At 39.0% G+C, this 17,331-nt stretch overlaps 1 protein-coding gene across 1 annotated transcript in view; it reads left to right on the top strand.

Annotated features, from left to right (window-relative positions):
• ADAMTS6 (ADAM metallopeptidase with thrombospondin type 1 motif, 6) overlaps positions 1 to 16,796 on the top strand; it is a 217,283-nt gene extending 200,487 nt beyond the window's left edge. The window contains exons 22-24 of the mRNA XM_004678267.1: positions 2,844 to 3,020; positions 5,309 to 5,465; positions 16,381 to 16,796. Coding sequence (XP_004678324.1) covers positions 2,844 to 3,020; positions 5,309 to 5,465; positions 16,381 to 16,490 — 444 coding nt within the window. The 3' untranslated portion in view covers positions 16,491 to 16,796. The remainder of the gene's footprint in view (positions 1 to 2,843; positions 3,021 to 5,308; positions 5,466 to 16,380) is intronic.
• Positions 16,797 to 17,331: the final 535 nt, after the last annotated feature.

Here is a 17,331-nt window from a genome sequence, read left to right on the forward strand (position 1 = left end):
TAAATTAAAAAAAAAAAACTTGTATAAGAAAATGTACATGAAATTATTTTGTGAACTGTGATGCTTTAAATGAATTGTAAAGCAGCAGTAGTGTCATTTTATCAGTAATAATCTTACTGATAAGTTATTGATACCAATACAATATTAAACATTAAGTAGGACAGAAATTCTGAAGACTTTGACTTCTAGTGTTGATGGAAGGTAGAGGATACTCGATGAGAAGTCATGAAGGCTAGACTTATATTGAGCAAATTCAAGCGACTTGAATAAGGAATCTTTTCATTCTCCAAAATCAGCAATTGAAAGACAATTACAAGTCTTCGTTTCTTTAAATATAAAGTGATATGGTCACTGTGAGGGTTAGAGGTAACACATGCAAAGTGCATAGCATAGTATGTAACTTGCAAGATACACTCAGTAGATTAGTTAGTATTAGGTCTGTCATTTCACAGCAGAATTTCTTTCTACTGGCTTCTAGGACAGGTAAATTCTAGGAACTAATTCTTCCATTGTTTCCTCATAAAAACAGAATAAATAACAGAATTGTCATCTCACAGGATGTTTATGAAGAATATATAAATTATAGAACTTAGCATACCACTTGGTATATACTTTATTAAATGGTAACTAACTACCACTATTTTATCATCATTAATAGTAGTAGCCATAGCAGCAGTAGCTTTGTGCCTGACCCTGCCTGCCATGACACTAGGAAATAAGCAAATTATTTCATGCAGAGAGGTGAATCTAAAGAGGTAAACAGAGTAAGTATGTTTAAAGAGTTTGAATTTTTACCTTGAAGACAATAGAGAGCCATTGAAGATTTTTTTTTTTAAGATTTATTTATTTATTCATATAGAGCTACAGGCCAGAGATGCGGAGGGTGAGAGTATTCACCAGAGACAGAGTGGGAAGCAGAACAGGCAGATCAACAAAGTACACTGCTGAGGGGAGCAGCGGGCCGGTCAGGAGAGGTCTGCCTCGCCATGTGAATCGCCTCCGGAGCAGGCGATGATCGAACTCATGCGCAAGTGGCTTAAGCTTCTTAGTGCTATGCTTTAACCCGCAGCACCACCAGGAAGGGCCGATTTTTTTTTTTTTTTAATCAGAAGAGACTATAGATAGATTTGTCCTTTTGAGCATGGATTGGGATAAGTTAAGAATGGTGAATAGGAGATTGGTTGAAAGCATTACATACCATTACATGTAGGAAATGTTTTTCCGAAGTGATTTTTGTGGCAATAGAGACAGAGAAAAATTTTTTTTAATGTGAGAGAGATTTAGGAGTTGGAATAATAGGACCTGTGGTTGATTATCTGGTTAGAATGAGGCAGCTGCTTTTAGAAATAAGGATGTTGATTTGGCTATGAAATTTAGGGATCAGGAATTTCTCTGTTGATCTCCAGACCCTAGTAAAAGCCTCTTCTGGAGCTGTAATGGAAAGAATTAAATGTTAATCTCCTGCAAAGGAATCTTAATTAAACTTTTTCTAAATGGGAAGGAATGTCTATTATTGCACTCATTGAAATAAGAAGTACTCATGGGATCCTTGATTTTCACCTGAAAATGCTAAATATTTTTCCTTCTTTCTATGACATGCATCAGACTGACATGATTGCCACTGACAACCCACTCAGTGGTATGGTGTGTTCATTAAAACACTTCCTTCCCACAACTAGTGACTCTTCGTTTACCTAGTGGTAAATCAAAGCCATCATCTTGCCAGATAAAGGATAATATATAATTACTGAGTGCATATTGAAGGGCCTCTTTGGGCCCTAGGTAAGTCAGGGAGGTGTGGCTACAAAGATGAAACAGAAATGAAATAAATTTAAGTAGCTTGTAGTCTGCTCAGAATGACAATACATATAAGTGCATAATTATAGACAGATGGTGATTAGGGATACACAGATTTATTCATCCCACATCATCTTTTATGGTATGACCTTGTATTCACATGTCTATTTCCTACATAAAACTATGAGTTCATGAGCATAGAGATTGTTTCATTTATCTTCATACTTCACCACCCCCAGTCTAGTGTACTTCCTGTAGAATGTTGGGAAACTTTTTTTTTTTTTTTTAAGGAAGTGTAGAAATGAGGTTCCAAATGTTGTGGGTTAGGACCTCACTTGAGTAAGAGAAATACAGATTTTTAAGGAGGTGTTCACACATACAAGGGAGAAAACTGGAGGACTTTTAGTTGGTTACCATTTTAAATGGGTGACTAGCAACAGAGCAGTCCAGTTAACCTAGAGAAGATGTAAGAAGCATCTTTTTCTCAATCTGAGGAACTGACTAGTTCAACCAAGGAACAGTCCAGTTCTTTCTGATTCACTGATAGGGGAAAGTCCAGGGATTTTCTGTGCAATGAACCTTCACTTATGATCTGTGTCCTTAGCTGCCACACTGTAAGAAAACACGTCTAAATCAACACAAAGACATGTTCTCATAGTCTACTGATAACATAAGAATTGTTTTTTAGAAGATCACGCCCAGTAAGTAGGAAACCAAGGATTCTACATTCCAAAAATTAGCAGAATCTTATCACAGCTGAATGTGGTCAAGGATAGGGTGATAGAAGAATAAACTTACCCGCAATAAAAGAAGAAATCAAGTTAGCCAAGAAAAGCAAACATTAGATTTAGCTCGTAAAGACCTTAGGGAAAAGATAAAAGTATTTCTGCCTTAAAAGTAAGGAATGTTCACATCTGAAAGACGTTGCCTAGAATTTAGTGCATATGTATATTGTATACCCAAACACACATTTACTTCAAGAAAGACTTTCCTCAAATTTTCTTGTAACTCTGAATGTTATTTATTAGCATTTGTTTTATTTCCAGTGCACTCCCAAATGTGGCCCAGGATTCAAGCATCGAATTGTTCTGTGCAAGAGCAGTGACCTCTCTAAAACATTCCCAGCTGCACAATGTCCAGAGGAAAGCAAGCCCCCTGTCCGCCTCCGCTGCAGCTTGGGCCGCTGCCCTCCTCCTCGCTGGGTGACAGGAGACTGGGGCCAGGTAAAGCAGTTGGACTGTGGGCTCCTGCTGAAGCAGCACTTGACACACTTGAGGTTCCCGATTGGGTCATTGTAAGGGCTGCAGAGGAGATACAACACTTAGAAATCTAGGTATGAATCTGAGTGGGAAACGGTGTACAAACAGGAACAGCCACGCAGATGCACACAGTCATGTCCCCTCACCTGTGCACTTCTGCCAATTGCTGGATCTTAACATTTAACTTAAAATAGAAATAGTTGAGGTGATTAAAGAGTTGAACAAGCTACTAAAGCTTTGGATATTAGTCCCAACTCTCTCCACTAATTTGAGAACAAACCAGTTAATACCAGTGTCTGAATTCTCTCACTTGCAAACTCCTAATCCTCACAGAGAAGATGTGGGGGTTTATTTAGTATGCTGATGTGATTGCAGGTTTTTGAAACACTATTAATATCTATCATCAGTGCATTTATCTGAAGGGTCCTATGAATTGGGAGGCCAGTGTCTAGGGCCTTTGGTATGTATTTTTATTTTACACTCATTTCCAACTTATGTTCCCATTCCTATTTTTCTTCTTTCCTGACTCCTAAATTGTGTTGTCTTACTGAGGGCCCATTTAAATCCTTCAAAAACAACTTGGCTAGAAGAAAAATGAAGTATTGTTCCTTTGAATGTTAAAAAGGAAACTTTGGTTGCATTAAAAAATAATGCTCCAGAAAGTAAATTTCTGTACAAAGGTTTTTTCCGCCCTACGGTTTTATATTTAACCTTGTAGCTTAGTCATTTTTTAATATCTGAGACTCATATAAATCATCATGGCATTTAGCTACACTAGTAATGGACCTGCCATTACTTATCAAAGATGGCATTTCATAGAAGTTACCAGAAAATCTCGCCAAAATTCAGTATTGCTGGAATACAGCAATTTCTATGAACCCCTTTGTTACATTTCAGGGAAAGATTTTCCATCTCCCTGTGACAATAAATATACTTGTTCTGTGTTCAGTGCTGAAAAGAAGTGTGATCATGAAATAATACTTACATTTGTATAAGAATTAATAATTTGCATTTGTATAACTGCATTGAGTTTAATTTACAAAGTGCTCAAGTGGAATATAAATGAAAGGGTAAGCATTATATGCAGTTATTTGCTTTACAAGGGTGACAGCTTCACAATACATAATTGACATTCTGCTATTATCAGTACAGATGCATTCTCATAATTTTTCTCTTAATTTTTTTAGGTAGACATTTCCTTCCCTGTATTTTCTTTGTTGCAATGCACTGTTACCTACAGTTCAGTTGAAAGTTTCTGCATATCAGTTTTTTTCACCAAATTAAATCATCAATTTGAGATTCTTCTTGTAAATGTTATCAAGATCTTCCTTTTTCTTCCCACATACATTTTCAAGTCAGTTTCCTAAAATGAAAACTCATGGGTTAAAATACATTTTTACCTTAGTACACTTTGATGGTGCTTTTGTTTGTCATTCTGTATTTAGAATCTTAAAAATAAAAGTATCTATGAATATCCCTACAAGTCCTGTAAGTGCTTTGCTAAGTCTTTGCAAACAAATCCTGCAGGGCCTGTTTGTTTACCTTGCAAACACCACCACTGCCTTTCTTGGCACCCCTAGCTCCTCTTCACTTTGATCCTAAATCTCACAGACTTTCTAGTATTCTGGGTGGTAGACCCAAAAAACAGACCCAGCCTCAACAGCTGAGCAGACCCAGCTGAAGCTAAGCTACACAAACTGCCCTGAAGTAACTGAATTTCCAGTGGAAGAAAAGGGAGAGGCTTGTGAGGCTGACAATACCTAGAAAACTTAAACAACAACAAAACAAACCATCATCAGATCCCACAGTAGTCATGGAACTAATATTCTGATTAGAGACAGAACACTCCAATTAGACTCTTGGGTTGTTTGTCCAACAAGCCTGTAATAGAGAGAAGTACTGATGTTCCTGTGCCGTCATATTTAATCGCTGATGACTCCACTTCATCGTTTGAGTTTTCTCATTATACTGCTGTTAGGGTTCACCAGCCCTGCTTAGAATTATTGGGATAATGGCCGAAGAAATCTCCCATGTGTTGTCCTCTGGGAACTGTGTAGTTTCCATTTTCTAGATTCCTTCAGTTTCCAAACCAATTCTATAGGAGAATGACCCTAATCATACACTGTTCCAAGATAAACTATGTATAGACTTTAAAAGCTCAAATATATGGTGTTTGAAATGATAGTATATTTTTTATCTTCTGGAAATGGTTAAGATAAGTATTTTGTTTCTCTTTGTGTTGTTGGGTTTAGTGCTCTGCTCAGTGTGGCCTTGGACAGCAAATGCGGACGGTGCAATGTCTCTCCTACACTGGACAGGTATCTAGTGACTGTCCAGAAACTGTTCGCCCTCCATCAATGCAGCAGTGTGAAAGCAAATGTGACAGTACCCCCATTTCCAATACTGAAGGTGAGTTTCTGATGGAAAGGGGGCTGTGGCTTTTACTGATTCACCTATCCTGGTTTCCACTGTTTGAAGAGCCCTATAAAGTCACGGTGGTAGTGTAGTTTGTATAGAGCATTTGTGCAAACTGCATATACACTGGGTATGTATCAGGAGACCTAAATTTTTTCCCCGACTCTTCCACTAACTATGTGACCTTATTAAGTCACCTAACCTTCCTTGGAGCTAGTTTATCGATCTTTACAATAAGAGATTAAACTTCTATTTCATTTTGAATGTTATAATGGGCCTTTACCATCTTAAAGATAAACATGCATGTTTGCTATACATATAATGAAAACATATTGAGAAACTGTTTCTCATGCTAATTTCTCATTGTATAAAATGATAAGTATATATAGTAAGGAGGACAAAAGTCTTCAGGCTCTAAAATTTCTTTTCTTCTGTGACTTGGGAAATCCTTTTATTAACAGCAGATGCCAGCCGAAGTCCTGATTTTAAAAAAACCTTCTTTAAGTAGATGTACTTAGTTTCTTCAGCGAGGCATTCATTTAATATTTCCTGAATGCTACTATGTACTGTCCACTGAAACAGAAACTGTAGGTAGGGCAGCTTAACTGTGGGAAGGAGCCAGAAGCTTAACTTCTGTAAGAAGTAGAGACACAGAGCACTGCTTAAAAAAAACAAAACAAAAATAAAGAACTCTGGTGAATATAATTTGTCATTTTTAGTGCAGATTATACATTTACAATCTATTAAAAGAGTTTGATTAATTTTAATCACATTTATCTAGCTTGAAGCATGTTTTAGCAATTCTACTCACTGTGTGTGTGTGTACGCGCATGCCAGCATGCTTGAGGCACGTCTGGGAGAAGTGAACTGAGTCCTCGAAATCTATACAAAGATGTACACCAATGCTACCTCTATGAATAGATAAGCCAAAACAAATTAATTCAGTGAATGCTTGTAGAAAACACAATTTAATAGTATTGTTAAATTGTCAAAAAAAATAGTTGAGGACCCTCCCTGGTGGCGCAGCAGGTTAAAGCACAGCACTAAGAAGCTAAAGCCACTTCTGCATGAGTTTGATCCCCGCCTGCCCCGGAGGAGATCACATGGCTGGCAGACCTCTCCTGGCCCGCCAGCTGCTCCCCTCAGCAGTGTACTTCTTCGATCTGCCTGTTCTGCCCCCCACTCTGTCTCCGGTGAAGCCTCTCACCAACCCTGCGCCTCTGGCCTGTACCCCAGTTCTGTATGCATAAGTAAATAAGTCTTTAAAAAAAACAGTTGAGATATGAGAATAATCAATTCCTGAGTGGAAAAGATAAAAAGAATCATAGGATAATAAACTTGTGAGAGCTTTGTGAATATCAAAAATCAAATCAAGATTTAAGACATTTAAGGATTTGTAAAGCTAGCAAATCAATAGGTAAAAACTTTTCCTTATAAAGTAGTAACAAAATAAATAGCAATCATTTAAATTTTTAAAAATAACATTCACTGTTTTAAAATGTTTCCATGGAAATTTTACTTCAGGTAGATCATTCATCTTATAAGACATAATGTAGAGACCTTGCTTCTTTGCAAATATTCTGTCTGCTTTTTATGTCTGATCTCAACACAATATACTTAATGTGTAATTCACACTTCCAGGAAGAACATTGCCTCTTCCTACATTGATTCAAAATCATAGCTTTAATTTGCAAAATCTCTGACTCTAATGATACCTCTTTTTAACTTGCCAGGGCTCTATCTAGCTTACCTTCTCTTGAGAAAGACTCAAAGTCCATGACAAATAGAAGTTACTTTTCTTTGTAAAACCCTCTCTTGATGATATAAATGGAAATATGTCTTTCTGATTAGACTTCAGCAAATAGTTCTTATTTATTGTAAATTTTTAGCAATCAGTGTATCACATAGGTTGGGAGTCTGTTTCTCTCTCAGAGTTAGGAAGTAGAAGAGAGTATGATTTTCATGTTAAAACTACTTTATGGGAAACCCGCAGGGATTACAATTGAGATGGAAAAAAAATGTACAAAATAATATAAAAATAAACTTTTGTAATTAAAAAAAAACTACTTTATGTCAGCTATTTGTTAGGCTCTTTCATTGGTTAATTTTACTTATTTTATATGCATAAGTATGTGTGTGTGTTATATAGTCATGGCAACCTTCTGAGAGTTGTTATTAATGATAAGAAAACTGAGACACAGAGAAGGATAGTGACCAAATTGAAAGGGAAGGAATTAGCAATGTCAGGCTTTGAATTCAAATTTGGCAAAGCCCAAAGGCCTGCTATTCTTAATTTACAAATGTAAAGCAGAGCACCTTAACAAGAAAATAGTTTATGGTTTTGAAGTAGACTGACATGTATGTCAGCCTGACTCAACAGACTAAGGTTTAATTACTGCTGAAAGAACTAGCTTTTTTGACATGCCACAACAATATATGTATCATGCTTTATCACCTACATATTCAATTATCCATCCCTCATAGTGATGGATTTTAAATAATGAGCTCCATTCACCCATTCACTAAATCATTTACTTGGCAGATAAACTTGACTCTGTGCCAGGCACTAAAACTATGAAGGGAATAAGATGAGATTCCTATCCTCAAAAGGAGTGCACTTTAATAGGGACAGTTATAAGCAAGCAAGTAATTTTCTCTAAAAGGACAGTACTCTACTGGGTTGAATGAAGCTAGCATGTATATACAGAGGCCAGGATAATCATCAGAAGCATCATGGAAGAGGCCAGCTTGAAGGGGGCACTAGAAGTTTGCCAAAAAGAGGTTGCTCTGCTCGGCCTTCCTAACAGGGGATGAGTGTGTGCCATCATGTGCATGTGGAGCTAGGTTAGTTTGGCTTCACAACCTTGTGAAGAAAAAGTTATGATATACCTTGGAGGGTCTTATATGCAGTGGAAGTTGAGACTATGAGTCTTAAAGAACAGGTAAAGGAAATTAGTTAGGGACTTGCTTAGAATGGCAGAAGTGTTAAGGGACATCTGAAACCAGCCTTGCATGGCAGGAGAGCGAGAAAGGTATTCTCTGAGCCCAGGGTAAAGACGATTAAGACCTGAACTAAGACAGAAATAGGAGGGTAATGACCTGGAAAAAAGGAGAATAAAACAGAAGGGAGAGTATAAAGAGTATAAAGAACCTGATGAACAGTTAGACAAGGGGGTGAGAGTTATGGAGGCATTCGGTGTGACTCCCAGGCTTCAGAGTTAGGAAACTGGCTACCAGCAACACGATAAGGAATGAAAGCATTTATAGGGGATTAGGCACATTGGTCCCCAAGAGTCATATGATATAATGGAACTTGAATATGACATTTAAAATTAATATAAAATAAATAAGAAATGGAGGGAAGTTAAAGCCACCAAAGATAGCAAGGAAAGGAAAAGCATCTAAAGCTTTGGATAACAAGCATCCAAAGTGGAACATCAAAAAATTAAAAGTAAATAGCGAGAGAGAAATAGAGAAGGAAGATAGAATTTGCTATGTTCAACATCTGTCTTAGCTTTTTATTCCTGAAAGGTTTCGGTGAAGAGTAAGATATTATAGACTTGATTTTGACAGTCAGTCACCGGAATGAGGGTAACACCATGTTGCCGCTGAGAGTGAATTATAGACACATGGGGTATCACCACATTTGAAATACTACTCAGAGTAATTTTTTAAAGTATGTCTGGCCACTACGAATAGTCTACTCAAGCTCACCTGAAATTCTATCCCAAATGCCATTTTATTCCTCTTCATGCAGTTTCAAGTTCCCTTGGAGTTTATATGGCGAGTCTTTTTTCAGCTTCTCAATATATGAGGCACTCTGTCATCTAGGATTTATTGCTGCCAGGTAATGAATGATTCATGGTGTGCCATGAGTTGGTAACCAACCAGGAAAGGTGTGGTTAGAGTGCAGCAGTTTACCAGCCTGGGCTTTCTGATGGTGGCTTTGAAGGGTCTCAGTCTTAGTCAAGTAAAAGGCTTTGAGAAAGTCTGAGCAGCTCCAGAAATCTTGCAGGGTCCTGGAACAAAAGAGCTGCTGAATTTGAGCTTTCAGATGGCATCTGATATATTATAATCAGTGGAAGGGAATAGTGAAGGTCATTTGAAGACTGGTTTCAAGGAGGGAAGGAAGATCAGTTTAGTTTTGGTTTTTCTTACCCATATTAAAGGGCTCCTAAACCACCTTAGTATTCAGGTTCACATTCCTGGCTGTCTGGCTGGGAGGGAACCCTGGATTATTTTAGGATCATCACCTTGAGGCTTACTATGAGTGGCATCCAGGGGAATAGACTGGGTAAGAAAAATCTGAGGAGGCAAAAAGGGGAAGGAAAAGCTTAGTCCATGGTAAGATGAAATCAGAATAAATTTCCTTACTTGCTGTCCCCCTCTTTCACACCTGAAATGTTGGAGGACCATTCCCACTGCACTGAATAATGTACAAAGCAAAACTTACTTCATCCTTTTCATTCTGATACGTAGAGTCTCAAGAGCTGGAGCACAGTTTTATCAGGGAAAATGCTGAGTTTGCATCCCTACCCCAGCTCCTACACCCCGCTCCCCACAGTTACCTGCACCTGCAAACCTTTGCCATCTCATTCTCAGAACCAGACAGCTTCCCGAGTGTGCCATAGGTAGAGCTGGTTGTGCTCATGTAATCCCAAAGACAGACCCTTAGGTGCACAAGCCATACCTCTCTACTTACTGTGTTCTTCTTCTGAATGTCATAGAGAACGTACAGGCACAGAGGGTGTGCATCGCCAAAGAAAGATGCTGAATGGCCCAACCTGGTCCCAAGAGGATATGTCCCTGCATATCTCAGTTCACTCCAGTGAATTCAACTTAGGCAGATGTTGCACATTTTATGAAGTAAATACAAGAGCTCTCTTTCAGGAGTTGATTTTGTACTCTTTAGAGCAAGTCAAGCTTTCAAAGCCATGAAGAATCTGAATCTGAAGGCATCCTAAATTCTTAAGCCTCTGTTCAATGTATTTTGAAATCATATCTTTTACTCCAGGCCTTTGAAAGACTAATGTAAAGCACCTGGGGAAAACTCACTGGTGCATCGATGATAAGTAGGTTCATGTGTTGCCTATGAGACAGATTGTCTGGTTTTAGCATTCAACTCTACCGAAACCCCAGATTCTTAATGCAGTCTTCTCCAGGATACCTGGTAAGTTTCTTAGATTCTAATAATGGATCTAGGACACAACAAACACTTTGGTGCTGGCTTTCAGGTCTTGGTATAGTCCCCAGTCTCCCTGAAAAGGAATTTTGGAATGCTTGATTAGTAGTTGTCATTCACACGAGAATTCTCTGACCTTGAATAAAGTGAATGTATTCCGAGAACAAGGAGGGAAATGGTGCCAATCAAAAGGAGAGTTCTGGGGCCTTCTCTGGTGGTGCAGCAGGTTAAAGCACAGCACTAAGAAGCTTAAGCCACTTCAGCATGAGTCCAATCCCCACCCCAGAGGTGACCCATATGGCACAGCAGACCTCTCTGACCATCCCGCTGCTCCCCTCAGCAGTGTACTTCGTCAGTCGGCCGTTATGCTCCCCACTCTGTCACCACCCCTGCACTTCTGGCCTGTACCCCACTTCTGTATGCATAAATAAATACATCTTTAAAAAAAGAAAGGAGAGTCCTGTTAGGTCCATAAAATATTCCTTAGAAACCACACAAAGGACCTCTCACTTTCCTGATAGTCTTGTAAGGGAGAGGGTAGCAGCGGTGTTTTGTCATTTTTCCTCCCAGGAAAGTACTTACTTGATATGTGATTATGGCAGAAGAGTAATTCGGCTCTGTCATTTTAAAGTCCTTGACCCCACTGGCTCATATACCTTTAGTAAAAAGTAGTAGATATAAGAGTGTCTGCATAAAGAAAGTGCAATAGCGAAGAGCAAACCTTCACAACAGATCAATCACAGAGTGATTATATTACAAAAGAGTCTACCTAGACTAAACTGTCCTTTTAACAAGTATCTTAGATTACATAATCTGTTCAGTTGCAGGTATAAAGGAACCTACTTTTTAAATATGTGAAGCATTGTCCAGAAATCAGTGCTATCCAGTGGCCATTCAGAAATCAAAGCAGAACATTTCTACTTTTTATTTCAATAGGAAAATGTGATTTGGCTTATGTACAATTTTTCCAGAATGATTTTCATCACAAGTGCAAGCTATACTGTACTGCCTAAAGGGAGTGGGGAGTAGGGGGCAGTGAAAAGACTTTTTCATCTTTTCAATTGGTTTTGAGGATAATGTAGAGTACTGCATGACATATTTTGTAATGAAGTCCTCTCAACCAAATCAGCAAAATGCCCATGAGCTAACTATGCTGGGAAAAAAAAAATGGCAAATGAGCCAAACATAATTTAAAATTGCTAATTGATTTTTTAAAAGATTTATTTATTTATGCATATAGAACTGAGGTACAGGCCAGAGGCTCTGGGACAGTGAGAGGATTCACCAGAGACAGAGTTGGGGGCAGAACAGGCAGATCAACAAAGTGCACTGCTGAGGGGAGCAGTGGGCGGGTCAGGAGAGGTCTGCCGCACCTTGTGGGTCACCTCCGGGGCAGGCGGGGATTGAACTCATGTGGAAGTGGCTTTAGCTTCTTAGTGCTGCACTTTAACCTGCTGCACCACCAGGGAAGGCCCTGATACTGATATTTTTAAAGATTACTTTCAGTGTTCTGTAATAACAGGGCTTTAAAACTTTTTGGTGTGTCCATATGCATATTTCACTCATGTTAGTTTTACAAAATTAAGAGAGGAAAGAATAGCTAAGGAAAGTTGGAAGGGATAATTCAGGCTGCTTGGTATGTCTGTGACTGAGAGCCATCTTCTTCAAGACACTTTCCCTTATAAGGTGATAGCGCAAACCACCTGACATTTCTGCCCAGAGGCTGACTTTTCCTTAGTGGTATCAGCTAAGAAAAGAAGCACTGCGAGGTGGAAACCTCCATGTATTTACATTCCTTCCAAGAATGCTGCCAAAACAAAGTGGTTGAGGAGTCAGATTCACCCAAGGTCTGGTCCCAGTTCATAGACAACTCACTGAACCACCCCTCTTGAGTTTTGTGATCCTTTTAAGCTTCACTCATGCTGTTTCTGTGAACTTGACCTTTTAGATACATTCAAAGGATTAAATGTATAAATGTGTGAAACTACCCAAGCCATGCCTGGCACATAGAGACACCTGAAAGATTATTTTTAATGATATCTTTACTAGATTAAACTCTTGGAGAGGTAAAATGCTGAGGGAATGAAAGATAAGTCAGTGTTGACCTTCGGTAAACAGATTTAAATCATTTCAAAAACTAATTCTTTTAGGCTAGGCAGTTCCTAGAAGGCAATTCAAGAAGTAGGAGTGGGGCCTTCCTCACGCTCCCTCCATCAAGGCTCAATGCCCTTATGTAGCCCAAAGTCTCCACCTCACTGTCTCATTGAAGCCCATTGTCTTAGCAGTCCCCAAGCCCTGGTTCTTCCCCCAGTGTCTTTCTGTACTCCCTTATCCTGGTTCACCTGCTCTCTGTTGAATAGATGTCTGTTAATTTGCCCATATGTGCAAACATGTAACTCTTCCCCAGAGCCTACTGCGCTTTGACAGGGATCCCTGAGAACACATATGGTTGTTCTCAGAGGCCGGTGTCTTGGTAATGAGAGCTCCTCTACAGGTACCATAGGGTGCTTGCTACATGTCACCTCCCCTGAGCCTTTCAATCTTGTAGGAACATGTCTTATTCCAGCCTCTGTTTCACAGATGAAGAAACTGAGGCTTGGAGAGGTGAAGTAACTTGGCAGAGAACACATAAACACTGGGAGGAGGCAGCACCAGTCTTGAGACCTCCATCCCTGAGGCTGTGGTACGCACCCTTGCAGGCGGGTCCCAGGGTACTAATGAGGACCCCCCCCACCTCCCTAGCTTGACCCTGCTCCCAGGACTCCGACCACCCTCTGCTCTCAGTCAATCAGTCTGAATCAAGTTAGTTGGAAAAGAATTTAATAGAAGTATCGAGGGGCCCACCTCCCCATGGCCTCCAGCCTACCCCCTGGGCAAGACTTTCTTCTCTGAGTCTTACATGGAAAGAATCTTCTCACATCCAACACCACTTCTTTATACTTGCAGAGTCCCCAACTCTTTATACTTGCAATAGCCTGAATGGGTGGGTGGAATGGATGAAGGGGTAGTTAATGGTGAAAAAAGTGTGGATATTTTACTTTATTCATTTTCATCATCTATTATTTAACCAAAGTCTAAATCTAAAAAGTCTCTGGATTTGTTTTTATTTTGCTCTTCTCAAAATCTTCCTGGCCTATCAACTCTTTCAGAAATTGGAGTAGTGCATTTTTCACTCTAGATATGTCCTACCAAATAGTCTTCTTTGTTTTGTCTTCAAACTGACTTGTGTCTATAGGATAACATTTTATCAGTAGTAACCTTACTAAGAGGCTCAGAGTGGAACTCTCAGGTGATGAGAGATAGTAACTAACAGTGATGCTAGTTAATAGTAATGCAACATCTTAACAGTCCTTGAGTGCTTTCTATTCTGTGTTCTAGGTGATACCACAGGACACACACGTTACATGTGTGAGTAGATTTTTCTCATCATCTGTCTCCAGATCAAATTTAGGCACAGAGAGATTAAGTGATTTGTTCAGAGTTGTGAAGTTAGTAAAAGATGAAGCTAACATTAAACCCAGGCAGTCTTACTACTCATTTTATTTTCTTGTAATATTGAAACAATCAGTCTTCTTTTATCAATTAAATATATTTTATATTTGGTAAAGAAGGCCAAGCTCAAGTTTATCTTGTACAGTAAGTAGTGCACCCTGCCTGTTGCAGGGTAAGAGAGCAGTGGTCTTCACTGGTGGGTTGCCCCATCAGGACAATGATGAAGAATAAAAAGCGAGGGAGGCTGTGTCAGCTTTCTATTGTTGAAACTCAGCTTTTCCCATCATGTTAGTAACTGTATTACCTTGACAATGTGTCGGTCTTGGTAGCACTGATAAATTTTTCCACAAAAACATTCTTAAAATCATTTTTTAGCTGCTTTTTACTATATGATATGATAGAGGGGAAAGGAAAACATAGCAAGTGATCTGAAAATACGTGCATCTCTTTCATCTCAAATTCAATTTTGAATCACCAAAAATAAGATTTCTCTTGTTAGTACAAAATTTAAAGAAATTTCTCATGTATTTCCTACCTTCCTTCAGTCAAAGCTTAAGTTTACCAAGCATTCTAGTATAGAAGGTTTCTGTTTAAATGTCTAACTAGGGCCCTCCCTGGTGGCACAACAGGTGCAGCACTACAAAGCTGTCTGCAGCCATTGCAGCATGAGTTCTATCCCTGGCCAGAGAAGTGACCCACATGGTGGGGTAGACTTCTCCTGTCTTGCCTGCTGCTCCCCTCAGCAGTGTACTTCATCATTCTGCCTGTTCTGCTCCCCACTCTGTTCCTGGTGAATCCTCTCACCCCAACAACTCTGGCTGTACCTACGTTATGTATGCATATGTAAATACATCTTTTAAAAAAATGTTATTATTCTCTTTCTAAATCAAATTTTGAGTAAGGGAGTTTGATGATGGCAAAGCTTAGGTTTTCAGAGTATTGAGAGTTCTAAGTCTTTCACTCAAAGAAGCTTAAAAATGAGATCAATAAAATTATTACCTTAAACTTTTCGGTAATGACAACTTGAAACGTTTCATTTCTATATATTAGATTTTCCAAGTTTATCATGTGGTATAAGACCACAAACATGGTCTTTTAGAACTTTAGTGGATTTCTAAAGCTAGGGGGAAATACAAGCAAATAAAAGAACAAACAACAACAAAACTAACCTTTTACACTGAACTTTTTCCAGTGTTCTGCCTGATTTGAATTACCTTAAACAATTTACCCAGGATGCTTCAGTACAACCACCTGGAAAAATGAGGGTGGAACTTTGATTCTTGGAGGCATATGGAAATTTAATTACTAGGTTTACAAAGTATTTTAAAATCCCCAGATAAAAGTGACTGTAGGACTAGAGAACAACAGTATTACATGGTAATAGTAGTAGTGGGGTTCTATGGAAACAGCAGCAGGGTTGCGCAAATCAAAGACCTGAGTCCCTTGCTCCGCTCTGGCCCCTTAGCCCCAATTCTGTAACCAGCTTCAGGAGAGACAGAAAAAGAATCATTTATTCACCTCTGGCTACAAGAACTACAGGCTTCAAGTGTGGCAATTCTAGCACTGAGGAGAAAATACACATAGGAAAAAAGAAGGCCATGTCTCACTTCCAAATTAAAAAAAGACATTTCTACATGTTTCCATAACCCACAGACTGCTGCCATTTGAGGCCAACCCCTCAAAGTTTTCCTCTTTGTCTAGTGTAGTTGCTGAAACTAGGCCACTGTCAGCAATCCTTTCATTCACGCAGACCCATCCCCAGGCCTCACAGATGCAGAGAGTCTCTTGAGACATGTGCACTTTGGTATCAAGCAATGCAACTCATGTTTGATTTTGGATAACCTTGCACTGCTGAATAAAATAACCCTTGAGAAAGAAGCAATAAAAGTGCTGTAAGAAAAATGACTCATGTTTCCAAGCTGTCTAAAGTGATCACTTATCCCAACAAATGGTAATTCTTTCAAGACACAGTGGGCATGCACCATACTTATAAAAGTCTGGAAGAAAAGCCTTGCAATCATTTTTTAAATTTTGTGTTAAAATATATCAAAAAATGTTTCTAGTAGGCTGTACCAGACAGGGTATCCTTAAAAAACAAAAACAAAACCCACACAGATAGGAAAGCCAAGGTGGATTGGGTGGGAGTGGCCTTGCTGAACATCCAAGCTCATCGGCTTATTTACGTACTTGTTTATGTGCCTTAATGGTTTTCCATTTTCTGCCCCTATTCATTAGAGTGCAAAGATGTGAACAAAGTGGCTTATTGCCCACTGGTGCTGAAGTTCAAGTTCTGCAGTCGAGCATACTTCAGACAGATGTGTTGTAAGACCTGCCAAGGACACTAACCCACGGAAAGCCAGAGAGAGCCTTGTCATTTCATCGTGGAAATGTGTCTGTCGTAGAGAGCCACCCCAAGGAAGAGGACTGATGTCCTTACGAATGCATTACCCTGTGGAGAACGTAACCACTGGTCAGCTGTAGCTGACAGGATTTCAATATTATTTTAACTTCTGTGAAGTGGGATTTATTGATCCAAAGTGCTGGACACGGTAGTAGGAGGGAATGCCAGATTGGAGAGATCCAAACAACACAGGGAGACTTGCTTGCTGTGGAATGTTTGTGTTCTTTCGAGTAAATCCAATAGCCTGTTTACCTCCTTGGACCATTAAGATAATTTTTATTATGAACTTAGCAATGACACTGAATCCATTTGTATTTAAAACTGTTTAAGATGTAGCTGTTATGACGTGGTCAACTATGGAAGTAAGAAGATTCAGAAATCTTAAGTCATAGCTTAAAAATATTTACTATACTTTATTTCACTACAACAGCACCACAATTTCAATTCTAAAACAGGCTTTGAGCTGTAATTTAAGGAGCAATTATAAATCAAAGTAATGAAAGTTTGTATTATTTTTTCTTCATTCCACTTAATTTCCTTAGGAATAATCCCCCATTCTGAACACTGCTGTGAGCCATATATAAACTATATTAAATTGAACAACAATGAAGGACTTAGTTTAAAGCAGTGCATCAGTTACTGCAGCTGTGCAAGTCTATAAATTCAGTGCTAAAAGACTGTGGCCAACTTGCCATTGTGCAAGTGAAGCTGAGATTTCCATTAAAACTTTAAGGGAAAAGCATTTCGAATTTCATACAGAAGCCAGACCTGGGGTATGGTAGAGA

The sequence above is a fragment of the Condylura cristata genome, unplaced genomic scaffold (genome assembly GCF_000260355.1).
Source record: "Condylura cristata isolate star-nosed mole 26May11 unplaced genomic scaffold, ConCri1.0 scaffold00007, whole genome shotgun sequence".
Lineage (NCBI taxonomy): Eukaryota > Metazoa > Chordata > Mammalia > Eulipotyphla > Talpidae > Condylura > Condylura cristata.